The 13,635-nt window shown below is 42.5% G+C and overlaps 1 protein-coding gene across 1 annotated transcript in view; it reads right to left on the reverse strand.

Moving 5' to 3' along the window:
• Positions 1-2,447: 2,447 nt before the first annotated feature.
• The window catches only part of LOC107309289 (ubiquitin-conjugating enzyme E2 E1), a 43,174-nt gene continuing 31,986 nt past the window's right edge, over positions 2,448-13,635 (reverse strand). The window contains 3 exon segments of the mRNA XM_085538397.1: positions 2,448-3,414; positions 4,213-4,360; positions 9,993-10,125. Coding sequence (XP_085394523.1) covers positions 3,317-3,414; positions 4,213-4,360; positions 9,993-10,125 — 379 coding nt within the window. The 3' untranslated portion in view covers positions 2,448-3,316.

The raw sequence follows: 13,635 nt of genomic DNA on the forward strand, positions 1-13,635 counted from the left end.
CAAAACCACAAGCAATATTTGCTCTGTCATATCATAACTGCTAAATAGTGTGCTTAATGATCACAATTAGGCTGTGTGCTTATAGCATTGCTCTTCCTGAATCCTGGCAAATAAACTCTGTCAGCATTACTAATGCCAGAGCAACAGTACAATCCACTGAAAATTAAGCAAGTATTCCTAGCTCCATAATGAAGCTAGATGAAACTGTTTACGTGCTTTGCTCAACACAGTTTGGACTGCTGTGGCCACCAAGTCAGATAAGAGAGCAATTAGGAATGAGCAAGCCCCTGTAATGCCCTGCTAGAAACATACAATTGCCTCCGTTGCAACACTGCAGCTGAGTAAGCACTACAGCACGACCTCCCCCAGCCTGGCCAGTAATAGTCATCATCCCCAGCTGCAGAACAACACTCCCTCCTCACTCATTTCCTACAGTACACGTGTACTCGTGGTTCTCCCCACCCGGCAGACTGCGTGCACAGAATCTGCCCATGTGCCTGGGAAGCAGGGCGGCTTCAGGGCAGCAGGTTCACCTGTTTGCTGCAGCTTTACAATGAAGAATTGGCTGTTCCTCCTCTTCAGCTTTGCTTCCTTTCACCAGGGAAGGCCTTGATTCAGCTACGTACCAGTCCAAATACAGAACACCTCTGCTAACTACCCATTGTCAGCGAGGCTGACCCCTGAGCCAAGGGAGTGTGGGCCAACAAGTGAAACCAGTTGGAATTAGCTTAAATTGTGGAGATGGAAGGAATGGAGATGACCAGTTCCTGGCCAGGTCTGCTGGGACAGACGTCACCTGTGGTCTGCAGGGGCTGGGCCACACAAGTCTGGCTTGCTCACTCACCCTCTGGACACTCAGGACTCAGCCATGCTTTAAGCACAGCAGAGGAAAAGGGATCTTTTAAGTGACTAACATTACGTTTCCAAACAGGTTACGTAAAGTCTTAACGTGTTATCTTTGATTTAGTTAAACTCATTTCCAGATCATTTTGGGCATCCGCGTAAACAACCACCACCCATTCTTTTATTTCATAGGCTTACCCTGATGCTTTCGAAGCACTCAACTGCCTTTTCTAAATAGCACCGTATTTTATTGGCCAGCAACAGAAATAGTGGTTTCTCCTCTGCAAACAATCTGCACTCAGTGGCTGCTACTGAGTCAAAGTGAAACTCACCGTAGTGCAGTTTTACCTTGGGTTAATAAGTGAAGTACATCCATACAGGGTATAAAGCAGTTGTGCCAGGGCAGGAAATGTATTTTGCCCTTTGTTGTTTCAAAGTCTGCCCTAGGTCACAAGGATCATTTATGTTCTACAATGCTAGGCTGTCCTTTCACAGAATGAGAAATAATTAAAGAAAGGAAGGAAGAAATAGGCAAACTGAAGCCCCTTTCTTCATTCTTTACGCTTCCATTCATCCTAAATTAGCTTTCCCTCCACTGCCAACTGCAAGAATTTGGCATGTAGTGGTAGCACAAAGGAAGGAACAGACAAAAACATACAGAGCCCACGTGCATCCTCACAAAGCGAAGGGGAGGAATGAACTGAAGGGTCCCTGGACACCTGGACACCAGTGACTTTTCCAGGCTGAGCTGAACAGTGTGAGAACCCGCACACCAGGACACAAGTTGTGCTGAAAGAAGACAGTTGAGCAGCTGAGGCTAAACATCACACTAGTACCCACCACTACCTTACACAGGAGAGGCGCCTGTACTCAGACTCCTTGGGACCAAATTAGGTTTGATCTTTAAATAGATAGGAAGCATGTAAAACAAATGTACGTGGAATGTAAAGTACCAAAATAAACCCGTGAGAACAGACGAACACATCACGCTCAGAGGAATGATGTCGCAACGTGCTGCACTTGCCATGTGAAAAGGAATCTGTGCTTCCGGCCTTCACCTTAAGGGAGTGGTCAGAAATGCCATATTCATACCTACCTGCCCTGTTGCCACACTCTTCAATGTACGCACTATATCTCTGGGAGATAATCTTTCGAGCTAGTTAAAGGATCTACAGGCTAAGCCTCCTTTATGGTGTTGTCTGGCTTCTCAGGACACTACTCTTTCTCCTCCTTCACGTGGAAATTGATGGACTTCATCAGAAAACCATGAGATTCCCTCTGCCCACTTCCCTTCCTATCGTACTTATGCTCTTCCTATTGTACATCCATATAACATGACACTCCCGAGAAGACAACGCTGTGAATACTTGAACTGAGACTAACGAGGGGCTATAGGAGCCTGTGTAACACCTACACACTGAATGTGTTGGCATTCACTACGGCTCGTCCATAAATGTCTGCTCAAAACAGAAGCAGATGGTGCGCTCACCTGCACAGCTCACTTGCCTTACCATGGAATGCAGCCCTTGAAGTGCATTGGGAGACACAGTTGTGGCAAAGTGACAAAGCAAAGCACTAACATTAACAGAAATCTCTTCTTCTTGTTTTTCTTTTTTCTTTTTTTTTCTTTTTTTTTTTTTTCAAACATCTTTTTATTAGCACAGTAACAAATGCAGACTTCAGTAGCCCACAACATACAACCAATCCACCGAGCGACTCCTATTCCACGCCTTACAATTAAACAGCTTAAGGTATTTCACTACAAGTTGCCATTAGTCCTGATTAAAACCTTTATTCTTCTCACAAAGATAGATTGGCTTATAAAATAATACATTAGCTACTTCTCATTTTATATATGAGGCCGTATATCCCCCCTCTCCGTATCACAGACCATGAGATGACAGTCTTTAGAAAGGATTTGTTAAATACCAATGCGCCCTCTATAGGGGAAAACAATCCCAACATCTTTTTATTTTACAAAATAACAACCGAAGCAAAACGAAACAAATGAACAAACCCAACTCAGACCAAAACAAACCCCTCCAGAACCAAAACCAAAACAAAAAGCAAAAAAAAAAACCACCAACAAAACAGTGTATAGAGTCTTGGAAGGACTTTTACATAAACGCCAACATATGTACCTGTACAAAATCAAGCTGTTGTATCTTTTACATATTGCGAGCAAACTGAAAACCAAAGGAACCTAAGTTTACATTCTTCTCGGTACTATATGTGAGCTAATATTGCTGAACTAATTACAGTCTTAAAATATGCTATTCCCAATTCTAGCTGTCTACTGTAGCAAGATACCTTAAGTTACAACAACAAAATCTTAGGAAATAAAAGACTGAATAAAATCTGTTATAGAAATACCCTACTCTTTACCAGCACCCTCCCTCCCCCCCACCCCTTCAAAATCATAAGCAGCTCTTTCCATCACAGACAAATAATGTAAGTTTGACAGAAATACGATTTATGTAGCGTATCTTTTGGTCCATTGTCTGGCCATTCTGTCATGCTCTGCTCTGTTAGTCATATACTGAGTGGCAATGCTTCCAACCAGGGGGTCAGCTGAAAAGGAAAGAAAAGAAAGACCCGCTTATTTCAGAAGGGTGCGAATTTAATGCAAGGGAATAAAGACAAGCACATCACAACAATGCAAATACACTGAATCGATGGTCTGTACCTTCATCAGTTTGTGTTTAGTTATGGTAACATACAGGTCTATCACTCGATAAAGTGGGAAAGGCTAATTGAAGTTTTAAGGAGGTTAAAAGACAACAAGCCAATAGTGTCACCCAATAGTTATATTCTGCATTCCTGAAAACTTTTGCTGATTTTGGGTGTATATTTTACCTCTTCTAAAAGTGCCTGGGCCACACAGGAGGCTTGAATCCCGGGGGTTGGACTTGATGATCTCTAAGGTCCCTTCCAACCCGCATGAGACTAAGATACTGTTATACTGTGATACTCACTGCTAAGCATACTTGTATGGACATAAATCTGCCTTCCAGGAAAGATCAGATCATGGGGAGTGGTTTTATTCCTATAACACAATTATTTGATTACACACAAGGCAGCACGAGCTCCAGTGTTTCTCATCTTGCAGAGACTTACATAGGATTATGACCTCTGACATTGACTTTGTAAACAAAGGCATATTTCCCTTAACTCATGTTGATAAGGGACGAGGTTAGGGAAGCAGAGGACGACTTCTGGCATAGCTGGTCACCAGTTTTAAATAGATGGTGGGAACAAAAAGGCTAATCCAGTGGCAACCCACCTCCTCCAGCCCCAGTCCCTGAGGTGCTGGGATGAGATGGGGCCGGGGGGGCTGCGAGGCAGCGGGACGCTGGGCAGGGCGCTTACCCGGGTTGCAGTCTGTGAGGAGGGAGCAGATGGAGAGGAGAACTTTAGAAATGGTTAATGCTGGACTCCAGTTGTCTTTTAAAATGTCCAGGCAGATGACGCCTTGGCTGTTAATGTTACAGTGATAGATCCTTGTCCGGAACGTTACCTGCAAGAAATGACTATGAGATGGTGCACCGGCATCACACGGCACTACACGTGACACGGTAATAAACGATAACAGCCGTAATTCTGATTTAAGAGGCAGTAAAAACCCAACTAAACCCAGCAATAAACGCAGAGGAGCCCGGTGCCTGTCAGCCCTCAGTGATGGGGGGGCTGCTCCGGGCCCTCCCTCGGCCGGACGCGCTGCCCGCGCCCTCTGGCGGCGCCCGGCGGGATGAGGCGGGCGGGAGCAGCACAGAGCCTTGGTTTTAACACCTCACAACGATGTATTTCTCCTCTCGGGATCCCAGACACTTGTAAAAGCCTCCCGGCTACGGCAGGGTGCTGCGCAGCCTCGGCTCCGGCCACTCTGAAACGCCAATTGGATTTTATTACCGTTAAATTTAGGGGATGCAACTGAGCTGGGCAACGCGCCACACGAGTTATCCGAAAGGGAAACAAAAGCACCGCAAGACACGGCAGGAGAACATAATGCAACCTGCAGCAAGGCCTCACTGCGGCGTGCTCGATGAACAGCGACAATAAATGTGGTGGAACTCGCATGAATTGGGATTATCTGCATGAATAAAGGCTGTTGGGCTCACGTCCTAAATCCTCTGAATTTGTCAGCTATCCACACCCACAGATGTGACTGTCTGTTTATAGGTCACGGGGGTACTTGCAAAACGCACTGGGTAAGCGTGTGGTACGGCAGAGCAGCACGCTGGTGCTTTCCCTGGAGGTTATCCCAGCCCACACATAAAACCTGACAGTCAACACTCGTGGGTTCCCCCCCTCCTACCCTGCAGTCCTTCTGATGCAAACATTTGGCTCACCACTTCCCTATCCAGGCTCCAGGAGCAGGTGTGGGGTCACACCACCTCAGAGCTCTGGTGCCCCCAGCTTTCCCCATCCCACAACCATCCCGCTTTCTGATGCACAGAACGCTCCTGCTGATTTGGCTTTCGGGCTCACAACTGCAGCTGCCTGTCACACGGTGGGCATCCACACCACACATGCAGGAAGACCTTTCATTTTGTTCCTTGCTTGGATTCTACACTAAAACGGGGGAAGAACAAAACCCATACTGTTTCCTTTAAGAAAATCCTGAAGTCTGTGGCATCTGCAGTTGCTGGTAATGGTTCTGTCTTTGGTTCCCAAGCAGCCCTCAGCCCAGCCCACTGATTGCTTGCTATTTCTCTACTTGACACGCAGCTTTGGTCCCCTTCCAAGAATGCTTCTAAATGTAGGTGAGGTAATAATTTTAACAGATTAAATGCTTCCAGAACGGAAAGCGTGGAGTATTTCCAAGTTGATACAATAAGGACCAAATTAACAGGGAGGTCAAGCATTCTAATTTGTAAAGGCAGAAAGTAGTTAATCCTCATTCTGAGCAAAAAAAGCTAAATACTGAAATTGCAGAAAGCAACTTAGACAGTCCCTCAGTCCAGCTAACTAAAAACTGACACAACAAAAGGACTAATCGTATTTGCTGCCAGGAATTAGATTTACTTTTTTATCAGCATTTGGGAAGAAGGAAAAGAGGGTTTGAGGAAGAACTCCTGTATATTTGCAAAACAGCCATAAAACAAAATCCTTGAGGGTTATATTCATGGCACCGGGATTGGTTTTCTCCAGTTAGAGAAGCTCTGCCTGACTAAAGCTCTCTGAGAAAAAGCTGAATTTGTTTTCACTTAAGCAGCAAGTCAGAACTTGGATGGCGTGGGACACACGTAGTCCAACTGTTCACCATTTGCTATTTTTGCTGATGGTATAAAAGCCAGCCACACAGGGAGCCCAAATGAAGACAAGAGAGGGAGGAGGAATTGCAGGCCCACTTAAAAATAAAACAAAAAACCCAATGTTTTAAAGTATAGTAAAAATTTACTTTACACGTAGAAATAAATAAATAAATAAATAAACCCATATATAAGTAGCAGATTCAGACCTGAGTCAGGAGAATCTGATTTACTTTAGAAGGTAGCAAAATGTATTTGGGGGGTCAAGAGAACAGCGTGAGGAAGAACAGAAAAATACAGCGTAACAGAACAGTCCTTTGGAAACGTCTCACCTGAGATCACGTTAATGCAGTAACTACAGAGTTAAGCACAGCTTTTGGAAAGACATAAAGACGCTAATCTCAACCCTACCCTGAAGCGATAGCAGAGGTTAATTTACACAAGCGGTAAAATGGGAGTAGGGGGAAGGAAGTGGTTAGAGGTTATTAATATAAATGATCAAAGCACACACCAGGTCAACACAAGATACAGTTTTCATCTCAATAAATGAAGTTTAACTGAACTATAATGCAACGCTTGGGAAAATATGCAAGGTAATAGTACAAAAGAACAGCAATCGCCATGGGGATTAAATACTGAACTCTTTAAAATCTAATTATTTTTGTATTGGATGCTGAATCCGGGCCCACCCAGCTTGTGCCCAACTCAACTGCTATCTGAAATATAAAGGCGAAACTAGAATACCACATAAAATGAGAAAACATGAAAGCGGAGAACAGACTGATGCTAACATCTTCAAAGCGTTCTATGGAATGCTCGGTAAGTGCAAAATAACTCCATTATATATCATTAGGACAAAGGAGTGAGATTTCTCCCAGTGAAGTTCCTTCTAATGTGCAATACATTTCCAAGTCAAACATTATGACCTTTAATTTCTCCAGCCTCAGGTACAGTTTCTCTCTTTACCCTTCAAGGAATATATCATTTCCAGCACGGCCCCCTGGCTTTCCTACAGCAGCATCCTCCCCCAGAAGTTTGCTCCATCAGATTCTCTAACATACTGAATCAAAGCTTCAGCTGGAGCTACACTCAGCCCACAGAGGCTGCACCTGTATATGCTTCATCAAACACCTTAAGGATGCCTATCAAGCATATGACACCTATTAACACAGGCTATGCTTCAGCATCATCTCTCACTGGTGCTCCTCTGGGACTGGTAGCCTGCCAGGATGACCAGTTTCTTCCCACTCTATTTAAGAAGGTATATCCTTTTCAGTAAAGTCATTTTCAGGTTAGGAGATGTGCTCTGCTACAGGCAGTTTTGTTACGGGCAGTGCAGAGTAGGGTCTGTTATCCTAAGAATTACACAGGATTCAAAGAGACAGCAAAGTTTTCCTCCACTTTTCTTTGCAGCCTTGCCAAGGAAGAAAGATTCAAGGGAAACTAATTCTTTCACTCCAGGCAGCTTAATCTTTTCAGAGGTCAAGGCTTTCAAGATAGCCTTTGACCACTCTACTACTTTACTAGTGTTCTGTGATCAAATTGATACACTGGGTTTTGTTTCAACTAGATGTTTCTTTTCTTCTTGGCCTAAAAGACAAATATAGGAAGTCTGTGGTAACCACTTTAGTCCTGCCACTTCTAAATGACTCACAAGCAGTATTTATCAGTTACTGCATCTGGGCAACCTGAAATCAACAAATTCATAGGAAGAAAGCAAGAATAATTTGATTGTATTTCCCACATTAGCACTAGCACAGGTATCAGCACAGGAGACATTGTAAGAATCCATGTTTCTCAATCAAGGTTCTTCATTTAAACCTGACGTCCCCAAGCAGTATGAGCACGTTGTAAGACTACTGCTACTCTTTCTCCTACATCCCATCTCCATGTGACTGAGGTGATTACTATTTTATTTGCATAAACACATGTGGTTTGTAAACCAGTTTGGGCTACTGCTTAGGTGAAAGGCTCCCTTTAAATGCAACTGCTGCAATATAACAAATCTCTATTAAATAAGCATTTTCAGGCCTCAGTTAGCAGTGCCTTTTCTATTTTATTTTATTTTATTTTATTTTATTTTATTTTATTTTATTTTATTTTATTTTATTTTATTTTATTTTATTTTATTTTTTTAATTCCAGCCTTTTCACCTGGGTGAGGGTTTAGATCCAAAGATAAAGGCAATGAGATCACCATCCCAGGCACAGAACAGAAAGTAGGGCTGAGCAGGGATAATACAACTGTAACTTGGTTTTTGTGTCAAGGAACTTCACACTTAGCACTTGGTAGATATATAAGGTCTGCTAAGGCATCACGCTGGAGAAGCCTGAGATCCTTAGGAGCACAGGAAGCAAAGACAAGGCAAAGCATACAAGGGATAATAAAACTTCCTCTTCAAATGCTTACTAGGCTCTTAACACAAAATATTGTGGATAGTCAGACCAAAATATCCTGTACAAACTAATTAAAACCAAAAACTCTGTAGTTAGGCTGGCAGGAACAGATGAACATCTTTTTCTTTTATTTGGGAAGCTACCATAACCAGCACACTGAGGGAAGGGATCGTCCTCCCACTCTGTTCCGTGCTGGTGCAGCCTCACCTCAAGTACTGTGTGCAGTTTTGGGTGTCACAATAGAAGAAGGACATTAAACTATTTGAGAGGGTCCAAAGAAAGGGTACAAAGATGGTGAAAGGTCCAGAGGGCAAGATACATGAGGAGCAACTGAGGCCCTTTGGATTGTTCAGCCCAGAGCAGGGAAGACTAAGTGGAGACCTCATTGCAGCCTACGGCTTCCTCATGAGGGGAGCAGAGGGCAGACAATGATCTCTGCTCTCTGGTGACAGCAACAGGACCCAGAGAATGGCATGGAGCTGTGACAGGGGAGGGTCAGTCTGGGTGTTGAGAAACGGTTCTAAACCAGAGAGATTGTGGCCAAGCACTGAACAGGCTCCCTGAGGCCATGGTCACAGACCCAATCCTGCCAGAGTTCAAGATGCGTGTGGACAATGCTCTGAGAAACATCATTTGAATTTTGAGTGGTCCTCCGTGGAGCAAGGATTTGGACTTGATGATTCTTGTGAGTCCCTTCCAACACAAGATATTTTATGATTGTTATTCATGTGGCTGGTATAAGGAACTAACCTGGTCTCCGCTGAGGGCCTGGACTATGACAAGTCCTTTCTATTACAGACTACACTAAAGTCATCTGGGACAGTCATTGGTATTTACCTTATCACTGCAACTACTTTTAAGAAGTTAAACATACATATAAGCGCTTTCAAACACAAGGCAAACATGAAGCGTATACACCAACCAACCTCTTCTTAAACCCAACTCTCTTTCTCTGGCCAAGCATGTAAACCACAAGATAACATTCACTTACACTGGTATTTGCCTTGTAGCATTAGAACAAAACAATGTTGGAATACAAGAGCTTCACAAATACAACACGCCTGCAGAAAAATTTGTACAGTGAAGTGAACAACTCAAGTACCCAACAAAATAGAAGAACTAAATGCCACTTTAGAGTAGTACAAGCGTACAAAACCATAATGCTTATTGTAACTTTGAGGTACAAATACTTGCATTTGTATCCTTTGCCCTCTCCCCGAGTTTATTTACTTTTTAGCTTCTCAGAGCTGTTCTGATGCTTGCATTACCTGCTTAAAATCTCTTAGAAACAAAAAAAAGGAAAAAAAAGAGAACAAACTTTAAAGTAGGGACGAAGTGGATTGGAAGAGCTATTAACATTAGTTAACAGAAACCAGTGTCATATCTGAAATGAGCTTAAGCACCTTCTCAACCACGTGAGCTGCATTCCCATTAATACTGCCTGCCACTCGATGGCTTGTTAAGCATTCATAACAGAAGATACAAATTACAGGTCTCTTACCTTTGGAGGCTTGAAAGGATATTCTGGTGTAAATGTGATGTCAAGAAAGAAAACACCTCCCTCGTAGACAGAGCCCGGGGGTCCTAGAATGGTCGATCTCCATTCGTAGATGTTATCACCTTTGGGGCCAGCACTAGGAAATAACAAAACAAAACTGGTTTAGAAATATTACCAGAGTTAAATAAGTAGGACCTCTTCCACTCATAAATTATGACATGAAGGAATGTTTTCAGTGCTACACTTCATACAGCACCTGGAGAAAAAGCAATTAAAGTAAATGGAATGCTTCCAGAATCTCAGAAACCTTACCTGGATCTATTAGTGTCCCAGACCACTTAGCGAAGCTGAGAAATTAGAGGCGGTGTATGTTTTTCAGCTTATCTCACCTGACATTTATAAATCATCACTGCCCAGAACTCCTCCTAAACAAGCTACAACATCTCAACACAACAGAAAAATCTGTATTTCAAAGAACAAATTCCTATTGTACTTCAGAAATGACTGCACCAGTTCCACCTTGATATAACTGCACCACATCAAAGACCACACTAAGGAAATTCAGGATTTATGTTCACTCTATTATTCTGTATTCCTGTACTATTCCTAAACCATGGCTCACTGTGTAAGTAAGTGGAGGGAAATACACATGTGCAGATACCCTTAAATATCAGAATTTTCTGCACTTGTATCACTTTGACACACTGAGTTCTAAAATGAAGCCAAACTCATCCCATAGACCTTGTATTACAAAACTGCTTTCTGTGAGGAGAATTAAAATCACCATGTCGAATTAAAACACTGCTTTCTTAAATCAGCTTTGTCTAATCCTAGATTCTCCAGATACCAGCAGCTCACAAAGAGCAATACAAACTGAAGGTGTTGTCGAACACAAGTGTCTGCTTGCTGAAAAATTAATTTTACTCAGCTCCTCAGACACCTGTACTCTGCAGTGTGCCATATGTCTGAGTATTTCTAAGTACAGCTCAACCGATAAAGCCATTAATGGTTTAGGATTCCACTGCTACCTTTTTCTTCCTGTGCTGCTATGCAAGTATTTTATCCATTAGATGCTAGAGCCAAAAATTCCTTTTGCACACAGTGAGGAACTGACACAGCTTTTTCCACCGTGTGTGTCTATGATTTTAGAAATCTCTTCTCCCCTTGTTCTGAAAGGGCTGGACTTGAACATCCCTAACGCAAAACAAAGGGCCAAAACGAGACAGAATGATTATAGCAAACAAACAAAAAGGTCCTTTTCACATCAGAACAATCATGGAGAACACTGCTCAAGAAGGAAGGCAGACTAATAAGTTTAATACACACGTGACAATATGCATCTGATGAATGTGAAGGGAACCAGAGTAAGTGCCAGGTGCTAGTAAGTGTCACAAAGAAACACACCATTACAAAAGCATAACGAGAGGGATGTGAGACATGGGGGTTTTTTTCGCTGCTCTTTGCAGTACTGCTGAACATGCTCTTGACAGCAGTGAAAAATCAAGGGAGAGAGAAAGGAAACCAGCTCTGTTATCAAATCTCTCTAGAATTTTATTTTCACATTAAACAAACAAGTCCTTAACATTTTGATGCCAAATAGTTCAATGACAGTGAAACTATGACTAACAGTATGTTTCCAGGGGTAGAAAGCATGCAGGAAAGCAGTAAAAGGAGACAGGATCTCTGCACCATCCACTGGGGAAAGGATCTTTGCACCATCTGCTGGGCAAATATAGCTCTTTTCAGAACACAAAACCTCACACAGCTCCAGATCTGTACTAAAGAAAAGGGAAAGCCATCCCATCCCAAACATTCCTGGCATCCTGCTCCCCCTTAATGACTCTCCCTTGTCTTGTACAGGTCAGGACTCTCTTGGACACCATTCCAAGGAATCACCTCTTTATGTATTAGCAACCTACTGACATGCACCGTTACTCCAACCTCACCAGTGATCATCCTCTCTTCTCTCTGCTAAGGATGGAGCTACTGAACAGAACAGGTCCTTGAGCTTTGTTACCGACAATTTACTGCTGGAATTTACGTCACAAAAGCTGTCAATTGGGAGCACTTCAGCATTCAAGAAATGTGATGCGTGATTAGCACTGAATGCAGACCTCTGAACCAATAAGACACATTTCAATGTCCCTGTATTTTATTCCCAGCTTCAACCCAAAGGACCGTCAATAAAAGAAATCCCATAGACTTAAAAAATAATATAACAGTGTTAGAAATCTTTTGTATCTTATTAGGTTTCCAATTAGAGCTCTCACTGCATGCAAGTAACATACTGCTAGACCTCTGTATTAGAAAAGTGCAACACCTTTGTAAGACATCAGAAAGCTTTAACAGTGATGTACCAAGCTTTTTTTATACACATATAATTTAATTAATGAAGCAAAACAGCTGTAGATGTCCAATTTTTACTTATTAACATTGATTTCTCACAAAGGAAAGACTGAAAGAGGGTGATGCAAGTCAGCTTCAGCAATATTGCCTGAGTTTAAATAAGGATTAGGTAATATCAAGCAGCTCAAGAAGACCTAATCTTAACAGAAACACAAAGATAATGGAACACAGCATAAGTGCAGTGGCATTAACTTTCAGTAGAGATATAAAAACACTCAAAGGTTAAAAGATTATATATATTTTTTTGTTTTAAATCCTTGCAATTATCTGCTTCAAAAAGAAATTCACTGATGCACAGATACAGGGCTCCTAGAAACAGCTTCCACATTCCCTGCTGTGTGTCGCCACTGCTCAAATTAAGTGCCCAGATGGACTAATGCAACATTTTGAAGTTGTCCAATGCGTGACCATTGGGAATGGAATTTTAACTGATTACATAGAAACTGTTTCCACTTCAAGATGAGAGAATGAGAACTACATATATCTATATTAAGCTCAATAGCCCACATCTTCACTTTCAATGAAAGAAATGAAAGACCGACAATACAGACTAAAAAATTACATCCGAATGAAAACTGGAAAAAAAAAAGATAACAACATCAACTCCATCATTACAGTATCACACAGCATTGTTACACAACACTGTAAGCAGGCATCTCTATTCACTGGAACAATAGTGACACACTCAGTGCAGTTGCAATGTGCTCAGTGACAGCTATTCCTGATCACCCCCAGGTTGCTGCTTGCTTGTCTGCTGCAGCGTTAACAACTCCTGTCCACAGGAAACTGGGCAGTGCAATGGTTGCATTTGGCCAAGGACTCTAAATTTCTAAGTCTAGAAGCAGCGCTCTGAATCTCGACGTTGAATGCAAGGCAGAGAAACTCAAGGCATACATGAGACCAAATTCAAAGCTCTGCCTGAGCAAAGCCCCAGCCAGCCTTGTGTCACTGTGGAAAAAACAAATCTAGCTCTGCCTTTCTTTGCAGGTGTCACATTCTTTCTCAATTTAGAAACCAAACAGGTAAATGAGAAACGCCCGCAATATAGGCTAGGGAGCAGAATAAAGTCCAGCTGAGAAGGCAGCATACTTAAATTCCTCGCGATACAGAGGGAGAAAAGCAATTGTAAGCAGGGGACTCTGTCTCAGTGATTCAGGGTCCAAAGAGAGGACACACACACACATATTTTTTTCATGTACTGAAAAGGCTGAAGTGACAGATAGGGTATTCGGCAAGAACA

This window comes from Coturnix japonica, chromosome 2 (assembly GCF_054131305.1).
Source record: "Coturnix japonica strain WE chromosome 2, WE-NBRP24, whole genome shotgun sequence".
NCBI classification, from domain to species: Eukaryota; Metazoa; Chordata; class Aves; order Galliformes; family Phasianidae; genus Coturnix; species Coturnix japonica.